The sequence below is a fragment of the Schistocerca americana genome, chromosome 1, assembly GCF_021461395.2.
Source record: "Schistocerca americana isolate TAMUIC-IGC-003095 chromosome 1, iqSchAmer2.1, whole genome shotgun sequence".
NCBI classification, from domain to species: Eukaryota; Metazoa; Arthropoda; class Insecta; order Orthoptera; family Acrididae; genus Schistocerca; species Schistocerca americana.
In genome coordinates, this window is record NC_060119.1 from 1152679386 (window position 1) to 1152705710 (window position 26325).

The 26325-nt window shown below is 41.8% G+C and overlaps 1 protein-coding gene across 2 annotated transcripts in view; it reads left to right on the forward strand.

Annotated features, from left to right (window-relative positions):
- LOC124619462 (tRNA-dihydrouridine(16/17) synthase [NAD(P)(+)]-like) overlaps positions 1–26325 on the forward strand; it is a 539847-nt gene that overhangs the window by 493042 nt on the left and 20480 nt on the right. For both annotated transcript variants that reach the window (XM_047145875.1, XM_047145865.1), the window contains exons 3-5: positions 5638–5797; positions 8117–8561; positions 18824–18978. In XM_047145875.1, coding sequence (XP_047001831.1) covers positions 5638–5797; positions 8117–8561; positions 18824–18978 — 760 coding nt within the window. The remainder of the gene's footprint in view (positions 1–5637; positions 5798–8116; positions 8562–18823; positions 18979–26325) is intronic.

The following is a 26325-nucleotide window of genomic DNA, read 5'->3' on the forward strand; positions in this document are numbered from 1 at the left end:
TCTGCCAGTTTTTTCCATTCGTCTGTAAAGAATTCATGTTAGTATTTTGCAGCCGTGACTCATTAAACTGACAGTTCGGTAATTTTCACATCTGTCAACACCTGCTTTCTTCGGGATTGGAAGTATTACATTCTTCTTGAAGTCTGAGGGTATTTCGCCTGTCTCATACATCTTGCTCACCAGATGGTAGAGTTTTGTCAGGGCTTGCTCTCCCAAGGCTATCAGTAGTTCTAATGGAATGTTGTCTACTCCCAGGGCCTTGTTTCGACTTCGATCTTTCAGTGCTCTTTCAAACTCTTCACGCAGTATCATATCTCCCATTTCATCTTCATCTACCTCCTCTTCCATTTCCATGATATTGTCCTCAAGTACATCGTCCTTGTATAGACTCCTTCCAACTTTCTGCTTTCCCTTCTTTGCTTAGAAGTGGTTTTCCATCTGAGCTCTTGATATTCTTACAAGTGGTTCTCTTTTCTCCAAAGGTATCTTTAATATTCATGTAGGCAGTATCTTATCTTACCCCTACTGATATATGCCTCTACATCCTTACATTTGTCCTCTAACCATCCCTGCTTAGCCATTTTGCACTTCCTGTTGATCTCATTTTTGAGATGTTTGTATTCCATTTTGCCTGCCTCATTTACTGCATTTTTATATTTTCTCCTTTCATCAGTGAAATTCAGTATATCTTCTGTTACCCAAGGATTTCTACTAGCCCTCGTCGTTTTACCTACGTGATCCTATGCTGCTTTCACTATTTCGTCTCTCAAAGCTACCTATTCTTCTTCTACTGTATTTCTTTCCCCCATTCTTGTCAATCTTTCCCTAATGCTCTCCCTGAAACTCTCTACAACCTCTTGTTCTGTCAGTTTATCCAGGTCTCATTTTCTTAAACTCCCACCTTTCTGCAGTTTATTCAGTTTTAATCTACAGTTCATAACCAATAGATTGTGGTCAGAGTCCACATCTGCCCCTGGAAATGTCTTACAATTTAAAACCTGGTTCCTAAATCTCTGTCTTACCATTATATAATCTATCTGAATCTTTCCAGTATCTCCAGGGCTCTTCCATGTATACAACCTTCTTTCATGATTCTTGAACCGAGTGTTAGCTATGATTAAGTTATGCTCTGTGCAAAATTATACCAGGCGGCTTCCTCTTTCATTCCTTACCTCCATTCCATATTCTCCTCCTACGTTTCCTTCTCTTCCTTTTCCTACTATCGAATTCCAGTCACCCAAGACTATTAAATTTTCGTCTCCCTTCACTATCTGAATAATTCCTTATATCTCGTAATACATTTCATCAATCTCTTCATCTGCGGAGCTAGTTGGCATATAAACATGTACTACTGTGGTAGGCGTGGGCTTCGTATCTATCTTGGACACAGTAATGCGGTCACTATGCTCTTTGTAGTAGCTTACCCGCATTCCTATTTTTTATTTATTATTAAACCTGCTCCTGCATTACTCCTATTTGATCTTGTGTTTATAATCCTGTATTCACCTGACCAGAAGTCTTGTTCCTCCTGTCACCGAACGTCACTAATTCCCACTATATCTAACTTTAACCTATCCATTTCCCTTTTTCAATTTTCGAACCTACCTACCCGATTAAGGGATCTGACATGCCACGCTCTGATCCGTAGAACGCCAGTTTTCTTTCTCCTGATAACGACGTCCTGCTGAGTAGTCCCCGCCCGGAGATCCGATTGGGGGGACTATTTTACCTAAGAGGACGCCATCATCATTTAACCATACAGCAAAGCTGCATGCGAACGGGAAAAATTACGGCTGTAGTTTCCCCTTGCTTTCAGCCGTTCGCCCCCCCCGGTGGTGTTCCGTTCCTTTTTCCGCCAAATTTTATGGGAGTTTCGGGATGCTGTTGTTTTTTACACTGATGGCTCTAAATCTGCTGATCATGTTGGGTATGCCTTCACGTCCTTCGTTGGAACGGAAAATCATCTACTGCCACCCTCATGTGGGGTGTTTACTGCGGAATTGATGGCAATTTCCCGGGCCCTTACCTTTATTAAACAATCCCAACACAACCGCATTTTGTTATGTACGGACTCGATGAGTGGCCTTCTTGCTATTGACCGGTGTTTTTCGCGCCATCCCTTGGTCTCTGCCATCCATGACCATCTCGCTGATCTTCACCGTGCTGCTTGTTCCATTGACTTCTTATGGGTCCCGGGCCATGTGGGTATCCCGGGTAATGAGCTCGCTGATCGTTTGGCTGGGGGAGCAGTTACTTACCCCCCGTTTTCTGTAACCCCTCCTGCAGCGGATTTACGGCTTCACATCAAATCCCACTTTGCACAGTCATGGGCCAATTCTTGGGAGGCTACTCCACTGTCTAATAAACTTCGTGCCATTAAGGTGAATACAGGGCCATGGCGTTCTTCCTTTAGCCTCTCCCGCAAGGACTCGACCACTCTGTGTCGTCTCCGCATTGGCCATACCAGGCTGACCCATGGTTTCCTTTTGCGTGATGAGCCACCCCCGCTATGTGGTTGTGGAGCCTTCCAGTCAGTGGCCCACATTTTGGTTGAATGCCCCCTTCTTTTGGCTCTGCGTGCTAAGTACAGACTCCCCCACACTTTACCTTTGATGTTGGCTGACGATTCCCGGATGGTCTCTCTGGTTCTAGGTTTCCTCCGGGAGAGTGGTTTTTATTCTCAGTTTTAAAGTTTTTAATCTCCCTCTGGTGTTGGGGCAGGGCGGTGAGTGTTTGGGTGTCTCCCACTGTAGGCAGTGTTCAGAGATTCCCAATTCACCTCCCTGACCGGAATCCTCTTTTCTTTCACTTTTACTCTGTTTTTACCCCTTCTTTTTAAGGCTTGGTTAGTTTTTCTATTCCCATACGTACTTTCTGCATTATAGCAGTTGTACCTTTCAAGTCACAGGTGGTCTTGCCTATGCTGTTTCAGCATAGTGTTGGGTTCGTTCTCTTGCCAACTTCCCTCATTTGTTTTTACTAATGACAACGTGACTGCCCTTTTACGTTTCCCCTTTATCCGTTTTATTTTTCTGACTATACTGAGATGTCCCGTTAGCAGAATGGAGTCTATTTGAAACAAGGGACTGATGACCTTGCTGTTTGGTCCCTTTAACCTCAAACAACCAACCAACCAACCAATCAGCCGTTCGCAGTACCAGCACAGCAAGGCCGTTTTGGTTAGTGCTGCAAGGCCAGATCAGTCAATCATCCAGACCGTTGCCTCTGCAACTACTGAAAAGGCTGCTACCCCTCTTCAGGAACCACACGTTTGTCTGGCTTCTCAACAGATAACCATCCGTTGTGGTTGCACCTACGGTACGGGTGTCTGTATCGCTGAGGCACACAAGCCTACCCACCAACGGCAGGGTCCATGGTTTCTAGGGGGATGAAAGTTAGCAGAACAGTAATTCCAATACTGTTTTCTTATGTACGGGTACATTTAGTACAGTAGTTTAGTTCTTTTAAATATTGTTGTGTAGAGTAGACATGCAGTAAAGGCTGTCCTTCCTACAAACTGCATTGACATGTTTTTTTATTATTATTTTTGTTGTTATTGGAGGTAGGCGAAATGCTACGCAGGCAGCGGAACTGTATAGAGAGCGATATCCTGATAAGAACCCACCTTCTCGACGGATGTTTTCTCGTCTTGTTGCGACGCTTCAGGAAATGGGAAGTTTCAACCCCCCATGACAATGCAATCGTCGTAGCACTCGCACAGACGAAGCTGCTGAAGTTATTGTTCTCGCTTCCATTGCTATGAATCCACATGTGAGCTCATGACAGCTTAACACGAGATTGGCATTCCTAAAACCAGTGTACATCGTATTCTTAGACGTCACCGGTTCAATCCTTACCATCTACACCTACATCAAGAATTGCATGGGAATGATTTCCAGAATCGTGTACAGTTCTGTCAGTGGGCACAGCAGCAAATCCTCGCCAACCTGAATTTCTTCTCCAGTGTTCTATTTACCGATGAATGTACCTTCTCAAACAAAGGACTGGTAAATACAAGGAAATACATTATTTGTCGTGCGACAACTCACGATGGCTTAGACAGGAGGAACATCAGCGTCAATGGAGAGTTAACGTCTGGTATGGGATACGTGGTACTACAATTATTGGCCCCTATTTCATCAATGGTAGTCTAAGCGGCACATCGTATGCCAACTTCCTCAGACGAATTCTTCCTCCTCTTATGGATGAAGTGCCGCTAAGAACCATAATGCTTATGTGGTATCAACACGATGGATGTCCAGCACGTAATGCCTTGCGTGCACGCCGTGTTCTCAACCGAAGGTATCCTGTCAGATGGATTGGTCGAGGAGGAACAGTTACTTGGCCTGCTAGGTCTCCTGATTTAAGTCCTCTGGACTTTTTTCTTTGGGGATGCATTAAAGACGTTGTCTACTGCAATATTGCAACAGCTCCAGAGGACATGCAGGAACGTATCGTGCTTGCTTGTAATTCTCTTCAGCAGGCAACACTGGAAGCAGTAAATAATTCTTTCATTCAACGAGTGCACCAGTGTATCGGTGTCCAGGGTCACCACTTTGAGCACCTTTGAATGTTCTACTCCTGGGCAATGGTACAGGAGAGTCAAAGTCAATTTTGTGTTATGTTTTTACCTGGTTTTCATTTGTTTTTTGACAACTCGAGCAAGTGGACGAGTTTGTGGTCCCGGGCTCAAAGTCAATGTTGTGTTATGTAATTAATAACTTTGTGTTTCAGTGAATAGTACATTGCGATACATTTTTGAATAGTTCTTAGAAGAGGATATGAATTACTGAATAAAAAAATACAGAGTGCCATTTAAAAAAGTCGTACCGCTGTTCATATCTTTGTAAAAAACAAAGCTACAACGAAGGCAATCATGCTGATTGATACCTCCCTGAGGGCTAAAGACTATTTGCTTGAAACATTTTGTAATTTGCATCTGGACAAACAGTTATTTAGAGTGGTCAAGATAAATGGGACACGCGGTATAACATCAACTGAAGTTTTTTAGTGTGAAATTAGGGTTTTTGAAATCGTAAGTTGAAAGCCGCCAGTGTGGACAATTTCATCGTCTTAGTCGGAACTCCGCACCAACATTTAAGAAGTAAATGTAATCAGAGTTATGGGTTTGACACTATTTCCAACAGGTGAACTTCGGCATGACTCGACTTCGTTCTCACGCTCTCCGGCCGTCTGTCGTTTGTGGGGTGCAGCCTTCATACTGTGTAAGATGCAATATGATAAAATGTGGGCTGAAATGAAGGCATAACTGCCTCAGCATGTTCCACACTTGACTGATCTCCAAGCCCTTGTAAAACTTTCACCTGTCTACACAGACAAGCTTACGTCCTCCATTCGTACTATCCCCCACCGTGGCAGCGAGCCAGTCCTCAAATCTTCCTGTTTGACTGCCTCCCGCGCGGTACCTGCAAATGAACAACACATTTATTACGTATTTTTTTAGTTTTAGAGATAGTAACGAAAACTTCATGACTTCCCGTACGCACACGTGCGTGTTGACGATCTTTCTTGTCCAGCCCCTACAGGTATCGCGGTTGAGTGCTTTACGGAGGGTGCCACCGTAGCGGCAGGGCAGAGTGGTGTGTATATGTGTGTGTGTGTTTGCCTGCCTTGCAGCTGTGCGGCAACTGCCCCGAGACGCTGGTGTCGGCGGCGCTGCTGGCGCAGGACCACTGCGACGCCATCGACGTGAACCTGGGCTGCCCGCAGGCCATCGCGCGCCGCGGCCGCTACGGCGCCTTCCTGCAGGACGACTGGCCGCTGCTCGCCGACATCGGTGAGTCCGGCGCTGACGCCGGTGCCACGCTACGATATTTATTTGATCAAAGTTGATACGTCAAATATGTATGTCAAAGAAATTTGGCAATGTAATAAGGAATACGAGGGTCACTGCAAAAGAAATGCACACGATGTTTTTTTTAAAAAAATCCGTCTTTTATTCTACACTACTGGCCATTAAAATTGTTGCACCAAGACGAAATGCAGATGATAAACGGGTATTCATTGGACGAATATATTATACTAGAACTGACATGTGATACTACATTTTCACCCAATTTGGTTGCATAGATCCTGAGAAATCAGTACCCAGAACAACCACCTCTGGCCATAATAACGGCCTTGATACTCCTGGGCATTGAGTCAAACAGAGCTTGGATGGCGTGTACAGGTACAGCTGCCCATGCAGCTTCAACACGATACCACAGTTCATCAAGAGTGGTGACTGGCGTATTGTGACGAGCATGTTGCTCGGCCACCATTGACCAGACGTTTTCAATTGGTGACAGATCTAGAGAATGTGCCGGCCAGGTCAGCAGTCGAACATTTTCTGTATACAGGAAGGCCCGTACAGGACCTGCAACGTACGGTCGTGCATTATCCTGCTGAAATGTAGGGTTTTGCAGGGATCGAATGAAAGGTAGAGCCACGGGTCGTAACACATCTGAAATGTAACGTCCACTGGTCAAAGTGCCGTCAATGCGAACAAGAGGTGACCGAGATGTGTAACCAGTGGCACCCCTTACCATTACGTCGGGTGATACGCCAGTATGGCTATGACGAATACACGCTTCCAGTGTGCGTTCACCGCGATGTCGCCAAACACGGATGCGACCATCATGATACTGTAAACAGAACCTGGATTCATCCGAAAAAATGACGTTTTGCAATTCGTGCACCCAGGTTCGTCGTTGAGTACACCATCGCAGGCGCTCCTGTCTGTGATGCAGCGTCAAGGGTAACCGCAGCCACGGTCTCCGAGCTGATAGTCCATGCTGCTGCAAACGTCGTCGAACTGTTCGTGCAGATGGTTGTTGTCTTGCAAACGTCCCCATCTGTTGACTCAGGGATCGAGAGGTGGCTGCACGATCCGTTACAACCATGCGGATAAGATGCCTGCCATCTCGACTGCTAGTGATGCGAGGCCGTTGGGATCCACAACGGCGTTCCGTATTACCCACCGATTCCATATTGTGCTAGTAGCCATTGGATCTCGACCAACGCGAACAGCAATGTCGCGATAAGATAAACCGCAATCGCGATAGGCTTCAATCGGACAATCAGTTCGACGACATTTGCAGCAGCATGGACTATCAGCTCGGAGACCATGGCTGCGGTTACCCTTGACGCTGCATCACAGACAGAAGCGCCTGCGATGGTGTACTCAACGAACCTGGGTGCACGAATGGCAAAACGTCATTTTTTCCGATGAATCCAGGTTCTGTTTACAGCATCAGGATGGTCGCATCCGTGTTTGGCGACATCGTGGTGAACGCACATTGGAAGCGTATATTCGTCATCGCCATACTGGCGTATCACCCCGCGTGACGGTATTGGGTGCCACAGTTACCCATCTCGGTCACCTCTTGTTCGCCTTGACGGCACTTTGAACAGTGGACGTTACGTTTCAGATGTGTTACGACCCATGCCTCTACCCTTCATTCGATCCCTGCAAAACCCTACATTTCAGCAGGATAATGCACGACTGCGTGTTGCAGGTCCTATACGGGCCTTTCTGGATATAGAAAATGTTCGACTGCTTCCCTGGCCAGCACATTCTCCAGATCTCTCACCAACTGAAAACGTCTGGTCAACGGTGGCCGCGCAAGTGGCTCGTCACAATACGCCAGTCACTACTCTCGATGAACTGTGGTATTGTGTTGAAGCTGCAAGGGCAGCTGTACCTGTACACGCTATCCAAGCTCTTTTTGACTCAATACCCAGGTGTATCAAGGCCGTTATTACGGCCAGAGGTGGTTGTTCTGGGTACTGATTTCTCAGGATCTATGCAGCCAAATTGCGTGAAAATGAAATCACATGTCAGTTCTTGTATAATGAATTTGTCCAAGACTACTGATTTATCATCTGCACTTCTTCTTGGTGTAGCAATTTTAATGGCCGGCAGTGTAATTTTCAGCCAAGTGTCCGGATACTTTCGATCACATAGTGCACATTTATTATGCACCAGTATTCCAAGAAGAATCGCAGCTGTATTATGGGCAAATGGGGGTCCAACCCCTTATTATTAAACCAGGTATTCACACTGTTTTGGCTATGTATGTAGACGGCTGTGGGAGGGATGCGTGTCGTGTTGCAGTGAGTTCGCTGCGGCGCGCGCTGCGCGTGCCGGTGACGTGCAAGATCCGCGTGTTCGCCGAGGTGGAGCGCACGGTGGCGTACGCGCGCATGCTGGAGTCTGCGGGCTGCCAGCTGCTGGCCGTACACGGGCGCACGCGCGAGCAGCGCGGCCCGCTCACCGGCCTGGCCTCGTGGCCGCACATCGCCGCCGTGGCGCGCGCCGTGCGCGTGCCCGTGGTCGCCAACGGCAACGTGCGCTGCCTGGCGGACGCGCGCCGCTGCCTGCGCGAGACGGCCGCCGCCGCAGTCATGAGCGCAGAGGGCCAGCTGCGCAACCCGGCGCTGTTCGCGGGCCGCTCGCCGCCCGCCTGGGAGCCCGCGCTGCGCTACCTGCAGCTCGCCGCGCGACACCCCTGCCCGCCCTCCGTCGTGCGCGGCCACCTCTTCAAGCTCTTCCAGCACTGGTCAGTCGCCGCCACCCGTTCTCATTACGTCGCTCTCTCGTCTGTCTCCCTGTTCGGTTCAACTTTTGCGTTTGGTTTTAAACGTAGCTCACAAGGGGAGTCCACGACGTTGGCATCACTTTTGCACACCTCTAGTAGGCCATTAAAACAACAAGGTGCAATTCGGAAGTTGCACTACTCTAGCAATTCCGAGAAATCGCAAGAGAAGTTTTATATACGTGTATCATGTAACTGATGTATCTGTGCATAGGTGCCGTACGTTAGAGTTTGTGGTGGTCGAGTGGATAGCTTTCGAACTTCGTAAGATGAACGTGTACGAGTCGACAGTTCGAGTCCCACCCAGACCTACATTTCCGTAGTTCAAAAAAAAAAAAAAATGTTCAAATGTGTGTGAAATCTTACGGGACTTAACTGCTAAGGTCATCAGTCCCTAAGCTTACACACTACTTAACCTAAATTATCCTAAGGACAAACACACACACACACACACACACACACACACACACACACACACACATATGCCCGAGGGAGGACTCGAACCTCTGCCGGGACCAGCCGCACAGTCCATTACTGCAGCACCTTAGACTGCTCGGCTAATCCCGCGCAGAATTTCCGTAGTACAAGCATAAATTCTGCGATATCCAAAATATTTGCACCTACACTATATGTTCTCGGTATATTAGCAATGTCTCACCTCTGTGCAAGTCAACTGCCAAATCTACATCTACATCGATACTCTGCAAATCGCATTTAAGTGCTTGGCTTCACAATTCTCTTAATTCCAGTCTTGTATGGCGTGTGGGAAAAGTAGCACCTATATCTTTCCCTGCGAGTTCTGATTTCCCTTATTTTATTACGGTGATGATACATGCCTCTGTGTCTCCAGCTGGAAGTGTCGAGGTGCAAAGTAGTTCTAGGTACCTTACCAGATCACACGCATAAGACATTTCGCAAATCATGACTGGGAAACATTTTCAGGAAAACTCTATCCGTTTCTTCATTTATTGGTCTGTTCTAATAATTAATTTTAATTAAAAATAGAAAGTAGTCAAATAACATGAAATTCGCTGAAACTTCATGTAAATTCACGTGGTTTTTAAATTAACTCTTAAATGCCATGTAAATTAAATAATATAACCACTGCTGATGAAGCTCGTATGAAGCTGGAATGCTAACCACTTGACCTTACTACCTCCACATTATGTTGCTTTAATGGCCTGCTCAAGGTGTCAAAGTCTGAAGTAAATGTGTGGTACCAACGTCATGGCCTCCAAATTTCTGTGAAGTTTGGAAGGTAGGAGATGAGGTACTGGAAGAATTGAAGCTGTGAGGATGGGTCGTGATTCGTGCTTGGGTAACTCAGTGGTAGAACACTTGCCCGCGAAAGGTAAAGGTCCCGAGTTCAAGTCTCGGTCTGGCACACAGTTTTAGTCTGTCAGCAAGTTTCTAGATTAAATTAATTACGGCATACGTGAAGGGATTTCAAAGGTGAAAGGGAGAGAATCCGTAATAACTGGTACATTGGAAAATACCCTTGCCCATGCCCTTTACTGTGGTTTGCAGAGTGTTGATGAGATATAGTACAATGTAACATCATCTCTAGCCCTGATAATGGCATCAATTGGGCAAGGAAAAGAGTCCAAAAGTTTCTTCAGGTATGCTATCTACAGCTGATCACACTTAATGGAAGATTTTATCCTGCAGAACTACCGATTTGCTTTGATATTGATTACTGCTCTCCACTTGCTGCTCCAAATCGTCACAGACATTTTATATGGGATTAAGATCGGGTCATTTGATGGATCAGTCAAGGTGCCATAGGTTGCATTTCCAACCATTGGTTCCCTAGATAACTGGTAGCGGACCCACTATCACCTTTTTCAGTTTGACCCAGAATGTTTGAGACACCCTATATACGAGATATGAACAGCATCATATGTGGAGGGATCACTGAGAAGGACAAGGAGATTCTGCATACACGTGTGAGATAGCGTTCTCAACAACTGACAGAGCCTCGTTGTGAGTCCTCATTTACCTAGCTGATTGAACTGTGCAATATCCAAATTTTTGGGCTTCCACATGTGGCAGTGGCTTGATGTTGCAGTGCATTGTAATGTGAGGGCAGATATACTTGTTGTCGAATTTCCTATTGCCCATGTCTGAGGAGGGAGGATCATCTTATTGTACAGCAAGCACCTTGTAACCCCACCACATCTGTGGCTCCCTTTCGAGAACAAGTAATGGACACTCTGCAACATTCTGTGTTATCTTGCACCTTTAGTCAAAGACTGGCAATAGCCGGGTTATGGAATTACCGTCCCTTGTGTAGGCTGACATTGACACCACAACACAAACAGCTGTGTTTGGAGTGGAGTAATGACTGGGAATCATGGACTGCTGATGAATGTCATCACAATGTGTTCAGCTATGGATTGTGGTTTAGCACAACCCCAGGTGGCCATCATTGACGAGATGACAGGTACCATTCCTTTAATGTTTTGGAGGGAACAGTGATGTTACTCCTGCTGTCGTCGCGGTATGGGAAGTCGTTGCATGTGTCTGGGCCAGAATGAGTATAACATCATACTAATAAATGGACTCATACTGCCATGTTCTTTGTAAACTTGACTCGAATTTGTTATCACTAAACTGACATCACAAACCCCCTTGAATAGTGAAGTTTCAGATCATTTTCTCCTGGCCTTGTAGGGGCTTCACTTCCTTTGTACGGCATTGTATGTATGCACCCTCTGTGAAGACGGGTGTTGTCATCAAGGAAGACAAAAGTGCCTGTAGTACCCTCATCATGGAGATGTAGAAGAGGCAACAAAACTTGGTTATGGTGAATGTTACAATAAATATTCTGATTGCCTGAATGGGTGGGCCCAAGGTATGGTATGAAAAACACCTGCAAAACATCACAAAACAAGTCCAACCTCAACTAAACTCTCCACACACTGTGGGCTAAACACCTCATTGTGCTGTGGTTGCACTTGACGCCTTGCATCATTGAAGAGAGGCAGTGTTGCAAATTGTCAGACCGCAGTACATGCCTCCAGTGCACTGCTGTCCAGTTTCTATGTTTCTATGTTTGCTTTATGTACGACAGTGAGCAGTGTCCTCTTGTGAGGTACTCAACTCTAAAATGACTATCACAGGATGTTTCCTTTTGTATGTTCATTTAGAAACTGGTTGAGATGGACCTGCATTCACTAACAGCAGCAATTCCCTTTGTGTTCTAAACTGATTGTCATTAACAAGGCATGACATTCATCTCGAGTTCCTGTCACTTTGGATCTTTTTACGACCTCCCTTCTTGTGCCATGTTACACAGCCGCAAGTTTTACACCATTCCTTGTAAACACACTGGACAGTCTGCATTGACACACTAACAAATTGGGCAGTTTCAGTCATGGTGTGTTGTCATGGGTGCATCCAAACATGATATTTTCTTTCAGCCATTCTGTCAGATCTCCATGTTGACCCATTTTACTGCACTTACTGGCTTATACAGTACATTCCACTTGACAACTACAACTTACGCACATTTGGCGTGTCACATGACCACCTAGTACAAGTGCTACAACAACTACAGTGCTCCAAAGTGACCAGTGTTCTCTTTTAAGGGGGCTAACTAATATTTTGTCTAGTGAACTTGTTATGAGGGTGAGTCAGTGAGTAGTGCAAGGATGTTACAATAACTACAGTAACAAGCTTTTGTGAGTATATGAATAACCCACATGAATTAATTTTCAGGTTTAAATAGAAGAGAGAGATAAAGCTTTCAACACCACTGGTACTCTATGAAATACAGTTTCAGCAATGTAAGGGAAAGGTAGATTGCTACTTACCATAAAGATGACATGTTAAGTTTCAGACAGGCACAATTAAAAGATGCCTAAACATTAGCTTACGGCCACAGCCTTCATCAGATTCTGGTCTGTGTTGCAAGAGACAGAAGTCGTGTGTTTGTGAGGTGTGCTTTCTTGTGTGAATGAATGAATGAATGAATGTGTGTGTGTGTGTGTGTGTGTGTGTGTGTGTGTGTGTGTGTGTGTGTTCCTCTTTCTGTCATCTTTACAGTAAGTGTCATCTTTACAGTAAGTGGCACTCTATCTTTTCCTTACACTGTTGATATTCCAGCCTTGCCTTTCTGTTGTTTAAATAGAGGTTCAAGATGGAGACACTGACAGATAGAAGTTTGGCAATTCAAGTATTATAAGGTTTTTGCATTCAAAGAAACTGCCTCTGCCACAACTCATCATCAGCAAGTGTAAAGTTACGGAGGGAGTATAATGTCACAAAAACAGGTGTCATTTGGGTGCCAGGACTTAGAACAATCATGTGAGATAGGCAAAGATCAGGACAGCCAAACATGTCCACTTCAGGGCTGATTTGAGCCAGTCGTAATATTCATGCGAGACACATTACACACTCGTGTGACTGGTTCTAGAATATTACTAAAGTGTGTGGGACCCTTACCAAATAGGACTAATGAGGGATATTGAATGTATATGGAGAGGGGCAGCACAAATTTTCACAGGTTTTTTGACCCATGGCACAATGTTACAGAGATGCTCAAGAAACTGAATCGGCACACTTTTGAAGAGCAAACTATGCTGAGAAAATAATCTGACAAAATTTCAAGAACTGGCTTTGAATGATGTCTTTATGAATATACTACAAACAACCTCGTATCGCACAATATGGATCATGAGGATAAGATTAGTATAATTACAGTGTGCACAGATACGTTCAATCAATCATTCTTCCCATGCTCCATAAGTGAATGGAGTGGTAAGAAACCATAATAACTGGTGCAATGAGACATACCCTATGCCATGTAGTTCATGGTGGCTTTCCTTAATTTTTTTTAAATTTAACTAATGACCATTAACATATGTGAATATAATCTGTATTTTCGTAATAGAGAAACGTTGACCCTCAGTTTTGAAGACTACAACACCAGATCTAATTTTGTGCTTAGTTTTATGTATGTAATTGATTTTCTAGTTTATTTGGACTATTACTAGTTAGTATCTTTTATTATTGGGCGAAATCAGTAATTGTTTTGTAACTTAAATTCTATTGTTGACATATAAACAAATATAAATTCTGTGATAATTGTAAACATTTGAAAGACCAAATGCTAGTATTCTTAAAGTATTCATTTGGATCTATCTGAAAACATGTTAGCAAAGCCAGTCCTTAATTAAATCTGAAGTAATTATCAGTTTTGCCAAAGTATTGTTTGCATAACAATATATGTTAATTTCGTGATTTAAACAAATAATTCGGCGTAACTCTTGTAGTAGAAGAAACTGTTAAAAGTAAAGAATCTTTGATGTATGCAGTTAATTTAATGAGTCAAGTTTTAATTGAAATTTCTGTAAATTTAAATCTGAACATTGTGCAGTTTCAGTACCTATTATTGTGATGATATATATAAGGGCCCAATTTTTGGTCCCAAGACAATCAGTCCACGGCGAGTTTCAGACAAGAAACCTGTGTGGGTTAGAACGACAACAATGCTTGAAATTAACTGTGAAATAAGTGTTAAACAGTTAGGCTGTGTGTAAAAACAATGACAGTGTCTGTTCCATACGTACCTTTCTACTCTTCAAGAACTGTGAACTTTGTGGTTAGGTTTTACTGCTTGTAGATGTTCAACAGGAAACTGTTGTAGCAGTATCTGGAGGTTTGCCGGCAAACTATTAATGAGGCTTATCGAAAGTTAAACAATAGTGCACTGGCCATACAACTCTGTATTATTAGGGGGTTGTGTACAGTGAAATTAAAGTACTGTGAAACACAACTGTGCATCTGTTGGCTACATTATTTACAATAGTCAGTGTCGGAATCCACAACCCATTTTTCAGCCAGTGTAGCAACACAGTACATCAATACCAAGGACACAAAACAAAATAAAGCAGGCAGAACTGCTACAACTGCACTCTCCCAGCACTCTGTCAGTGAACCAAAGTCTACCACCTGCTTCATCTATGGCTGAGGCTATGTGAATATCTCGACAAAGTGTTACACCCAAATATTTGTATGAGTAGACTAATTTCAACTGTGACTCACTGACATTGTAGTCATTTGATACGGCATTCATATGGGTTATGAAGTGCACAATTTCACAGTAATGAACATTTAAAGCAAGTTGTCGGTCTTTGCACCACTTTGAAATTTTTTCAGCCTCTGAGTGAACATCTCAGTATTTTTTTTTTCCATATATTACTTTGTTATAGACAACTGCAATCCCCCCAAAGGGACTGAGGTTATTAATATTGTCTGGCAGATCATTAATATACAACACTATTCAGGAACACTCCTGAAGTTAAGTTAGTTCAACATCTGTCAGTGGCTCTCCATCCAGCATGACATGTTGTACACCCCCCCCCCCCCCACCATCACCATGACCACCACCACCACCACCACCACCCCACACCACACCACACCAAGAAATCCTCAAATTAGTGATAATTTTATTTCAATATCCCATACTACTGTACTTTAATCAACAAGCAACTGTGCAGTACTGAATCAAATGCTTCTTGGAAGTGAAGAAATACTGCATTTGCATGACTGCCTTGAAATGAAAGGATCGTGCAGTGTTACTGGCCAGGAGGCCCCATCTAGCGTTGTTCAGGCACACCTTGTGCAAGTCTTTTTATTTTACAGCACTTCAACAACTTGCATGATTTTGTGGTGAAGATGAGATGAAACAATTAGGACACACAAACACCCAGTCCTCAAGTGAAGAAAATATTTGGTACCTCAATCCTGCAGCTCCAACTTATCCCCTCATTATTTTCCTCAGCTCTTTGAAGATGACAAGGCCACATGACCTATGGTCACTCATATGATGCAACAGGTACCATAAGAATTTGTTACAGAGGGTTTTGAAGATCTGGCCAAATACTGGAAAAATTGTTCGAATTAACAGGTAGGTATGTTGAAAAGTAAGATAAATTTCAGGCTAGAACTTGCAGTAGTGATGTAGCTACCCCATTTAGTGATATTTTTATTGGGTAGCTTTATTGGAGTGGAAGTGCTCCTCAAAAGTCATTAATTGTAAAACTGAGATCTTCTATTTGGCATAGACTGACTCAAATACCTGGCATCATAACAACTTGGCCTCCTGACCAGAAATGAGGCTTGGCCCATCATTCTTACCTGCTTGTGCAGGTGGCAAAATGAACAGTCCAGAGCTCAGATCAGGAAGGATTGGAACTGTGCTGCTAGTTCATGTCCCACAAAAATATTACGATGGCATTTTAAACTAAACAATTTGAAATGAAAGGAAGATACGGCTGTGCTTAAATCAAGAGAAATCTTGCATACTGAATTTGACATAACTATTGATAGAAAAGCAGAGTTAAGCATAAAATAATTGTGAAAGAAACAGGCAACAAAACAATATGTCTAAAAGAGTGGGAGGAAGCATACCTAGTTTTGATCCAAGCAGAAAATAATACATCTCTGGGAACAGGTTTTGGGTGAAAATGTATGGAATGAATAGTAGCCTGTCTGTAATCTAACCAGCTGACATGACTACGTAAACTGTGACTTCTTTAAAAGGCTCTAAAGGTGTTATTGGTGAGATGGACCACCTTTGTGAATGTCAGTCTAAGTGTTATGTGGAATCATGTTTGATGCCATGGGTGACCCCTGAGGTAGCCAGTAGAACCGACGGAAACAGAAATGTCAGTGAGAGCGAGAATGAAGACGACAGGGCTAACGCTGACTGAAGTGCAGAGGTTGGTCATGCTAAACCAACTGAAAGACCTTATTGTGCAAGAGCAGAGCAACAAGTTCTTGGAACTTTGTTAATAGATTTTCTCAGGATAGTTTGCCTATCTTAAACTCTTTCAGTTTAGTTTCTTCAGCATCTGTGTGACACTCGCCCATGGGTCGAGCAAACTTGTGACCCTTCCGTGACCCTTCCTGCTGCCCTTCTCCGTATATGTTCAATATTCCCTATTAGTCCTATTTGGTATGGATCCCACACACTTGAGCAATATTCTAGAAACGGCTGCATGAATGGTTTGTAAGCAATTTCCTTTGTAGACTGATTGCATTTCCCCAGTATTCTACCGATAAACTAAAGTCTACCACCAGCTTTACCCCCAACTGAACCTTTATGACCATTTCATTTCATATCCCTACAAAGTGTTACACCCAGGTATTTGTATGAGCTGGCTGACTCTAGCAGTGACTCACTGACATTATAGTCATAGGGTACTATATTTTTTCATTTTGTGAAGTGCAAAATTTTACATTTCTGAACATTTAAAGCAAGTTGCCAATCTTTGCACCAATTTGGAATCTTATCAAGATTTGACTGAATAATTTATGCAGAGCCTTTCAGACAGTACTTCATCATAGACAACTGCATCATCTGGAAAAGGTCTGAGGCTACTATTAATATCATCTGCAAGGTCATTAATATAAAACGTGAACACCAAGTATCCCAACACACTTCCCTGTGGCACACCTGAAATTACTTCCACATCTGACAATGACTGTCCATCCAAGACAACATGCCATGTCCTCCACACTAAAAAGTCCTCAATCCAGTCACAAATTTCTCTTGATACCCCATATGACTGAACTTTTGGCAATAAGCATTGGTGTGGTACTGAGTTCAATGCTTTTTGGAAATCAGGTAATATTGCTTCTGGCACTGCCTTGATCAATAGCTTTCAGTGTGAGAAAAGCACCAGTTGGGTTCACACGAACTATGTTTTCGGGATCCATGCTGGCTATCACTGAGGAGGCGACTCTTTTCAAAGTACCTCATGATATGTTCTAAGATTCTGCAACAAAATGATGTCAAGGACATAATAATATAATATGTAGTACAGGGGGAAGTACTTTCTGCCGTGCCCTTCACAGTGGTTTGCACAGCACGGATATAGATAGATCAGTTTAAACTGTCTGTGTGTATGAAGTGTAATTATACACTCAATTAAGAAAGCATCTTGATTAATTACTTTGAATTTATTAATTGAATAAATTATGTTGGTTGCTAAATTCTATAAAGTCAGGCAGTCAAAACTTTTCATCACATCTATTCAACTTGGGAGTGAGGCGGTAGGGGTGGGATTCATAAAAGTATTGCTAATCTAATTTCTCCTGCTATGGAGTGCTTTAAGCTTTTTTCATTCAACAAGCATTTATTATTTCCAGCATACTAAAAGTAAACATAATTTAACATGTAACTGAATGTCACTTAAACAGTGCCTTACAAAAGCAGTGACCTACACATTTTTTGATACCCACATGCATTAATGACAGCTAACTACACACAGCTCCCTGAACCCCCAAGTACTACTGTGCACTGTCAAGAGTGGTTAACCATGCCCCATTCAAAATATTTGTAGCCCGTGAAAATTTTCAGAAAATGTACACTGAAACTGAAGGTGTTTTTTCATTCTCTCAATAACTGCTGTGGTTGAGTCAATATGTATATTACTTACTACTGTCTTCCAGATGGAAAAGTCAGTGATGCTGAAATTCTGAGAATTGTTACCTCCACCAGGTTTCCATATTATTTTAGCATCTACTTACCAGTTGCAAGGCAGAAACAACTAGAAAAGGAGTCAGAGATGCAAATGAAATATATATATATATATATATATATATATATATATATATATATATATATATATATGTTGTTTCTCTAGCCTTTAGGGGCTTCTAAAGCTGAGCTGATGGAGAAGGGTGGGGCGAGGATGTAGTACAGGAGGAAAAAGCTATATCAAGCCCCCAAAATGGGAGAGAAATAAAAGGTAATGGAGGGAATAATTGAACTGTAGCAATTGATCAAATTGTAGGCTACTATAAATGAACATCAGGCAGTCAATAAATCATGGGTGCTAATTTATCCTGAGAGGGATGTTCTGAGAACTGAAGATTCAATGTCTGATTTTTCATTCATATGCCTTTTAACTATGTTTCAGTTGTCTCATATGCAGCTATCAAAAAATTATACAGACTTCTTCTAAGACAGTGTTAATTTTCATTTTTGAGTACTCCAGTGTTTCTCTACTTTTACAATGCCTGATTTCAACACTTGCAAGAAAACTGATTTTCATGTTCTTTTGGAAGTAGTATTTTTGTCAGGAGCAATTTTTGCTTGTGGTAGTCAGTGAAGTATAAGCCAAGTGAGTGCTGTACATTGTAACTAGTGTTTACCGATAATATAGTCATTGTGGGAAATACGAGTTGGTAATTTCTCTGTTGTTTGTGTACAGCCTCTGCCTTGAGGAACACAAAGACATTCGTAGTCGAATAGCAACAGCTGGTTCATTGGAGGAGATGGGTGATGCTGTGCAGGAACTGCGTGATCGTTTGCTGCCTCTGCATGAGGGACTCTCCCCAAGACCATGGGAGCCACCACCGGAAACAGGTATGCACTCATAATTTTGCTCGATTGATACTTGTACAGAGGTTTGACGAACAATAACAATAGTTTCCAGAATGAGATTTTCACTCTGCAGCGGAGCGTGCGCTGATATGAAACTTCCTGGCAGATTAAAACTGTGTGCCCGACCGAGACTCGAACTCGGGACCTTTGCCTTTCGTGGGCAAGTGCTCTACCATCTGAGCTACCGAAGCACGACTCACGTCCAGTCCTCACAGCTTTACTTCTGCCAGTATCTCGTCTCCTACCTTCCAAACTTTACAGAAGCTCTCCTGTGAACTATGCAGAACTAGCACTCCTGAAAGAAAGGATACTGCGGATACATCGCTTAGCCACAGCCTGGGGGATGTTTCCAGAATGAGATTTTCACTCTGCAGCGGAGTGTGCGCTGATATGAAACTTCCTGGCAGATTAAAACTGTGTGCCCGACTGAGACTCGAACTCGGGACCTGACAGAAGTAAAGCTGTGAGGACCGGGCATGAGTCGTGCTTCAGTAGCTCAGATGGTAGAGCACTTGCCCGCGAAAGGCAAAGATCCCGAGTTCGAGTCTCGGTTGGGCACACAGTTTTAATCTGCCAGGAAGTTTCAATAACAATAGTTATCTATACAAAAAAATGCACGTCTGATGAAGACAACTACATACCATGTGAAATGTTGAGTAATTGATAGGAACATAAACAATATATTGGATCCTGTAACACAGCTTTCAAACATGCAGTCTTCAAACCTTCACTTTATTCCTTGATGCTGCCCCTCACACCATTGTAGATAAGAAAATCTGCTGTTTCAAGTTAGTGGGGTGCTGATAACTCCTCCCTCTGGACTTGAACATTTATGAGAATGATATCAACAAGGATGAAATTGAAATTTAGCAAGAAATCCAACACTTGTGCTACAGTCTATCTGCATGTTATATACAATAAGGACTCAATCTAGTCTCTACATTTGGTACCGGGGTTGCATAGACAAGAGCTTTCAAATGCCCCCATAAATGGAAGTCAAGAGGGTTGAGGTCAGGAGAGCGTGGAGGCCATGGAATTGATCCGCCTCTACCAATCCATTGGTAACCGAATCTGTTGTTGAGAAGCGTACGAACACTTTGACTGAAATGTGCAGGAGCTCCATCGTGCATGAACGACATGTTGTGTCATACTTGTAAAGACACATGCTCTAGCAGCACAGGTAGAGTATCCCGTATGAAATCATGATAACGTGCTCCATTGAGTGTAGGTGGAAGAACATGGGGCCCAGTGAAGACATTACCAACAATGCCTGCCCAAACGTTCACAGAAAATCTGTGTTGATGACGTGATTGCACAATTGCGTGCGGATTCTGGTCAGCCCACACATGTTGGTTGTAAAAATTTACAATTTGATCACGTTGGAATGAAGCCTCATCCGTAAAGAGAACATTTGCACTAAAATGAGGATAGTATGTTTATTCCTAACATATGTGCTGAACGTCAAAAAATGTTTGCCAGCAGTCTGTGGCTGATTACTAGCTTTGCAGACTGATGGATTATCATGGGGATAGACTTAAATTTGGGGTAACTCTAGGAACTGAAGCAGAGAAACTTAAAGCTTTTCATTCTATAGTTGGGGAACTCAACTCAGCACAGTAATCAGTAAAATAACCAAGTACTGTACTGAATGACATATGATTTCAAATATGACTTGTAAATCTTTTAGTATCCTCTGTTCAATACTTTGCAGGAGTATCATGGGAAAATTTCCATGTAAAGGCCTACTTCACACCCCGGTTTAGGATTTAGAATTGGGTTATGTATTCTAGCGAAAAAGTCTTTAGCAAGTTATAGATAGGCATGAGCAAGATAACCAAATCTGTGAAAATAAGAATGTAAATGTTTATTTGTTCAGAATTGTATATCTCCAAAAGTTCTGCACCGATTGCTTTAAAGTTTTCATACAACATTGGATTTGAATACTAGCTTACTGGAGTGCCATAAGGTATCTAAATATCTATGTAATAATTAAGGAGATAAGTCGTTAGCAAGAACCTCATGTTTGTTTGTTCAAAATCTTCAATATCCAAAACTTCTTCACTGATTCCTTTGAAATTTTGACACAACCTTGAATTTTAATATACAGATGTTTATATTCAAAAGCAGCTTTGTGTCAAAATTTCAAAGGGATCAATGAAGATCTTTTGGAGATTTAAGATTGTGAACAAATGAATATGAGATTTTTGCTAACAATATGTCATATAATATAGACACACACACACACCAACACCCTTATGGTAGTCCTGTAGGTGTATAAAACACTCTTGTATTTGAATGCAATGTTGTGTCAAAATTTCAAATCAATCAGTGTAGACCTTTCAGAGATATATGATTTTGAACAAACAAACATTTAAATCTTTATAAATAAAAATGTATATATTCATTTGTTGAAAATCTTAAATATATGAAAGATCTTCACCGATTGCTTGAATAGTTTGACACAACATTGCGTTTGAAAATTCACATTTTTGTTTACCTATTTCTGTAATGTATAAATAAATATGTAATGTAGGAAGGGGAAAAGTTATTACCAAAAATATCACAAAGTTCCTGACCATCCATTTGGATGGACATAGGATGTACATTTTAATATATATAGTATATAAATATATTTGTAATACCTAAAGGGGATATCTTTAGCAGTCAGGAAAGTTGTATTTGTGGCTTACTGGCCTATGATTACAACTACTACAGAATCTGAATTTGCAATAACAATAAACGAAGCTCAAGGTCAGAGAGATGGAATAGGAGATGGACAGAGAGATGGGAGGAAATGGACACAGAAAGCAGGAGCGGGAGATGCACTGAGAGATGGGGGAGGGGGTGATAGACGAAGGAGGGGGGAAGGAGGAGGAGATGGACATAGAAATTGGAAATAAGACTGGGGGAGAAGGTGATTAGGATGTATATCCAATTCCCATTCATATTAGTAACACATGTTTTCTCTTTTCTTTCTTTTCCATTTAACCAGACTGAGCCGCAGCAGTATGTGGCCAGGAAATGTTAGTATGAAATAAAAGAAAAGCTTATCAGTCACACCTTTTAGCCTATATCAGAATATTTGGACTCATAGATTTAGATTCTGGGTAATATTTATGTTTTTTGAAGCAGGCTGTAAATTTTCCAAATAGGCAGCGGGTAGTGTTCTCTGAAATAAGTAAAGTTGTATGAATGCTTAGTATGAAGTAGTAGATTGAAACAAGCAGTAGTTTTTCTTCAGATTAGCTGCTTTTCTACTAATATAAATAATATCCTGATTTATAATGCGTATGAAAGGTAATCTAGAAGTTATTCCTGCCATTAACCTTGTGAGTGGATTGACACTAGTTGTGTCTGGTTGTTAATATATTTAATAGAAGTAGCCTGCATGGCTGTTTCTGTATAACCTGACTTGTTCCACCTCACAGAACACTCTCCTTCAGGTAGGATTTGGATGTGGAAAGAATGAATGAGTGGTATCTGCTTCGAAAATACCTAGTTGCTCATATCGACCATGTGTACCATAAAAATGAAACATTTGGTTGCAGTCAGGCACGACAAAAAGACTTACGTATAAGCTTCCACCTGAAGCCTTCTTCAGTAAAGAAAAACACACACATAATCGAACAAGCAATATTTACGTTTTTTGCTGAATTCAAGAAATGCTTCTTCCATAAGATGCTGCCTACTTCATACTCACATCCTTGGTGGCACATATGTTTATTCATGGCATATACCTATGGTCGTCATGTTGAAAATGAAGGAACTACAAGCTGTGCCCAGATGAGGACCCAGATATCTTTATAAGCGTAGTAATCTCTTTGCTCCTTTAATTTTGTGTTACCTACAGATGCTGCACATTAAAGCAGCAACAAAAGGTATTCACACAGTTTATGATGCAAACCGTATACCACATTTTGTTCTTTTCATAAACCCACCAAGCTGCTTACACATTACACTAGTCCACCAATATAGAGAGAATTCTCAACACAAAAGGGTATTGACTGTAATATTACGTATCAGATGGAGTGGATGTATCATTATTGTAAGTGTCAAGAAAGCGGGACTTTTTCAGTCACACACTCAATTACCAGTGTTCTCTACTTTTATCAGCAGTAATGTCAGTGGTTCATTTGTAACTTGGTGGTGATTAGCTCAGTTACTGAGCTAAAGGTTACATAGTGTGAAACCACAAATTAGAATTTTTGCAACAATCTTCACAATAGATGTAATTAATGTGGTTCGTCACTAAATTTCTGCATAGTTTCAAATAACTTTCATATTGTTGAATAATCACCCATGACAACTACTAAGATATTGCAGTCACTAACACAACTAGTCTGTTGATGCTTAAATGGGGAGAGAAAAGTGTACACACAAGCAAAGACATAACAGCTGCTTAGATAGCTTTAGATACAAGGGGATACCCAAAAAAATGAAAAAAACAGTCTGGAGTGGAGCTTGTGAGTACGCATTTCTGCTGCTAGGTGTGTACAGTGCAACTCATTACCAGTTCAATGCTGCCTGTGTTGTCGAGCTGGCTTTTTATTTTAATCTGCAGTGATTGTTTTTGCTAGTGCTGTTTTGTTCTTGTGTCATTTTTATGATGGCAAGTTTAACCCAGCGAGGATGTGATAGAATCAGTTTGACCCTGCTCATTTTGTTTTGTTAGCAGTTCTTTGTTGCACATTGTCGAGGTTCTCAGTAGCTGTAATTACTGATCTCCCCTCCCTAATGCGTGCACGCACTCAGTCAGCTGCCGTCCGTGAAAAGAGATAAACGAGTGCAAACAGTAAGAGTGTACTTTTGACCCTTCCACAACTGCGAAGTAGACCGAGCGAGATGGCGCAGTGGCTAGCACACTGGGCTCGCATTCGGGAGGACGACGGTTCAATCCTGCATCCAGCCATCCTGATTTAGGTTTTCCGTGATTTCCCTAAATCGCTCCAGGCAAATGCTGGGATGGTTCCTTTGAAAGGGCACGGCCGATTTCCTTCCCCGTCCTTCCACAGTCCGATGAGACTGATGACCTTGCTGTCTGGTCTTCTCCCCCAAACAACCCAACCCAACCCAACTGCGAAGTAGTATTTCTGTGCCATTTTTGAATTTATCTTATTCTATGAATGTTTCGTATGTTTTGAGGTTTTTAGTCAAAATGGACAATGAGGAAAGGGAGGCTGAGAGCGCATACATCATTTTTTTACATGATTTTCCAAATTATCAGACAGTGAAAGTGGCTTTACAACAGATAGTAGTGAAAATGAAGATTATGTAAGTGAGGGCAGTGACAGTAGTGGTACTGAGCAAGATGCAAGTGAGGGCAGTGACAAAGCAGATAATATACCACCAAATGAGCTACAGAATACTGCCCACAATGCTGCGTTACAGGAATTAGTCGAGCAATCAGAAAATCGGACACACAGTCCATTTTATTTTGGTAAAAATGGATCCAAGTTGTGAAAAAATCCACCTCAGCAACAAGTTAGGACCTGTTCTGAAAATATCATCAGGCAGGTACCTTGAGTCTGTTTTGCAATGAAAATAGGCTTTGTATTATCTTGAAATACACAAACTTGCAAACTGCAGAAAGGAAAGCAGCTTGTGAAGTAGTTGTAAACCACTATTTTATGAAGGAAATGACCATGAGTGAGCTGAAGCCTTATATAAGCTTGTTGTACATTGCTGGATTCTGCCAATTGGGGAGGCACAACACCATTGACCTTTGGGCTTCAGTCGGAACAGGTGTTGAAATATTTTGGATGACAATGACATGGCAACATTTTCATTTCATTCAAAGCTGTCTTTGTTTTGATGATAAATCCACACATGAAGAAAGAAAACAGCTGGATAACTTAGCATCAATATGTCAGATATTTGAAATATTCATTGAAAACTGCAAGAAAGTACTTGGAGAATATACAACTGTAGAGGAAATGCATCTTGCATTCAGAGGCAGATACAAATTTAGACATACATTCCATCAAAACCGGCAAAATATGGCATAAAAATATTTGCCTTGGTCAACACAAAGTATTTCTATATCTTCAACCATGAAATATATACTAGCAAGCAGCCAGAGGAACTGCTTTCACTGAGTAATAAACCTTTTGATGTGGTGAATCAGCTGATGCAACCCATTTCAAAAACAAGCAATAATGTGACTTTTGATAACTGGTTTACGAGCTGTGAACTAGTTTTACATCTGCTGAAAGAACACAAGCTAACTTCTCTCACAACAGTGCATAATAACAAGAGGCAAATCCCTCCTAAATTTTGCAAAACTCGTGCTAGAGAAATCTACTCATCTATAAGTTCAGTTTCCAAAAGGATATTACACTTGTTTCTCACATACCAAAGAAAATCGAAGTTGTTTTGCTTATGTCTAGTGTTCACCTCTATGTTGAAATTGCTGAATCGACAGGACATAAAAGAAACCAGAGATAAACATGTTTTATAATTCCATGAAAGGTGGAGGTGACATTGCAGATAAGCTGTCAGTGACTTATGGTGAAGCCGCAACTTAGAAAAAAAAAAAAAAAAAGAAGAAAAAAATGGCCTCAGACTGTCTTCTACGCAATACTGAATTTGGACAGCACAAATGCTGCTATTGTTCAGTGATCAAATAACAATGAAAACCAAAAGCGTCATAATTTCATAAAAACCCTTTGCTGTATGCTCGTCAGTGAACATTTGAGTGGCTGACAAGAAATACCTTACCTGCCAAGCACTTTGCGTAAGAGAATCAGAGAATTTAGTGGAGAATGTTCACAGGAATCGACTGCCGGATTCCAAGGTGTATGAAAAAGATGTCAAGAGTGTCCCTATGCTAGACATGATAAGACACCTATTGTTTGTGAAGGCTATCATAGGTACATTTGTCAAGAACACATTGTCCCATTCTGCGACAATGTGCTATGGCAAGAGATGATTTATATCTTATATCAAAAATTTATTTTTCATTTTGTGTTTGAAGAAGATTTATCTCGTAAATGCTTAGCAAAAAATCTGAATTACTGATGCGAATTTATGGTTTTGTAAATGGCGAATGTATGGTTTTGTAGATTTTTAAAAAAATGTAATGTTAAGAGCTGTTTAAATGATTATTTTGCAGACTTTTTGTAAAAATTAAGTAATAAAGCATTTGTACAGTTAATGGTGTTTATTTCTATGAAAATCCTTTAATTAATAAATAATTCTTAAGTTTAATTCCCATCTTTTGTTAAAATGTGCCAATAAATATTTTAAAAATGTAAATGAAAATCAGGATCAATACGACTCTCCACATCCTTGATGTACACGTTTTGCACCACATCCTCACCGGGTTAAGTG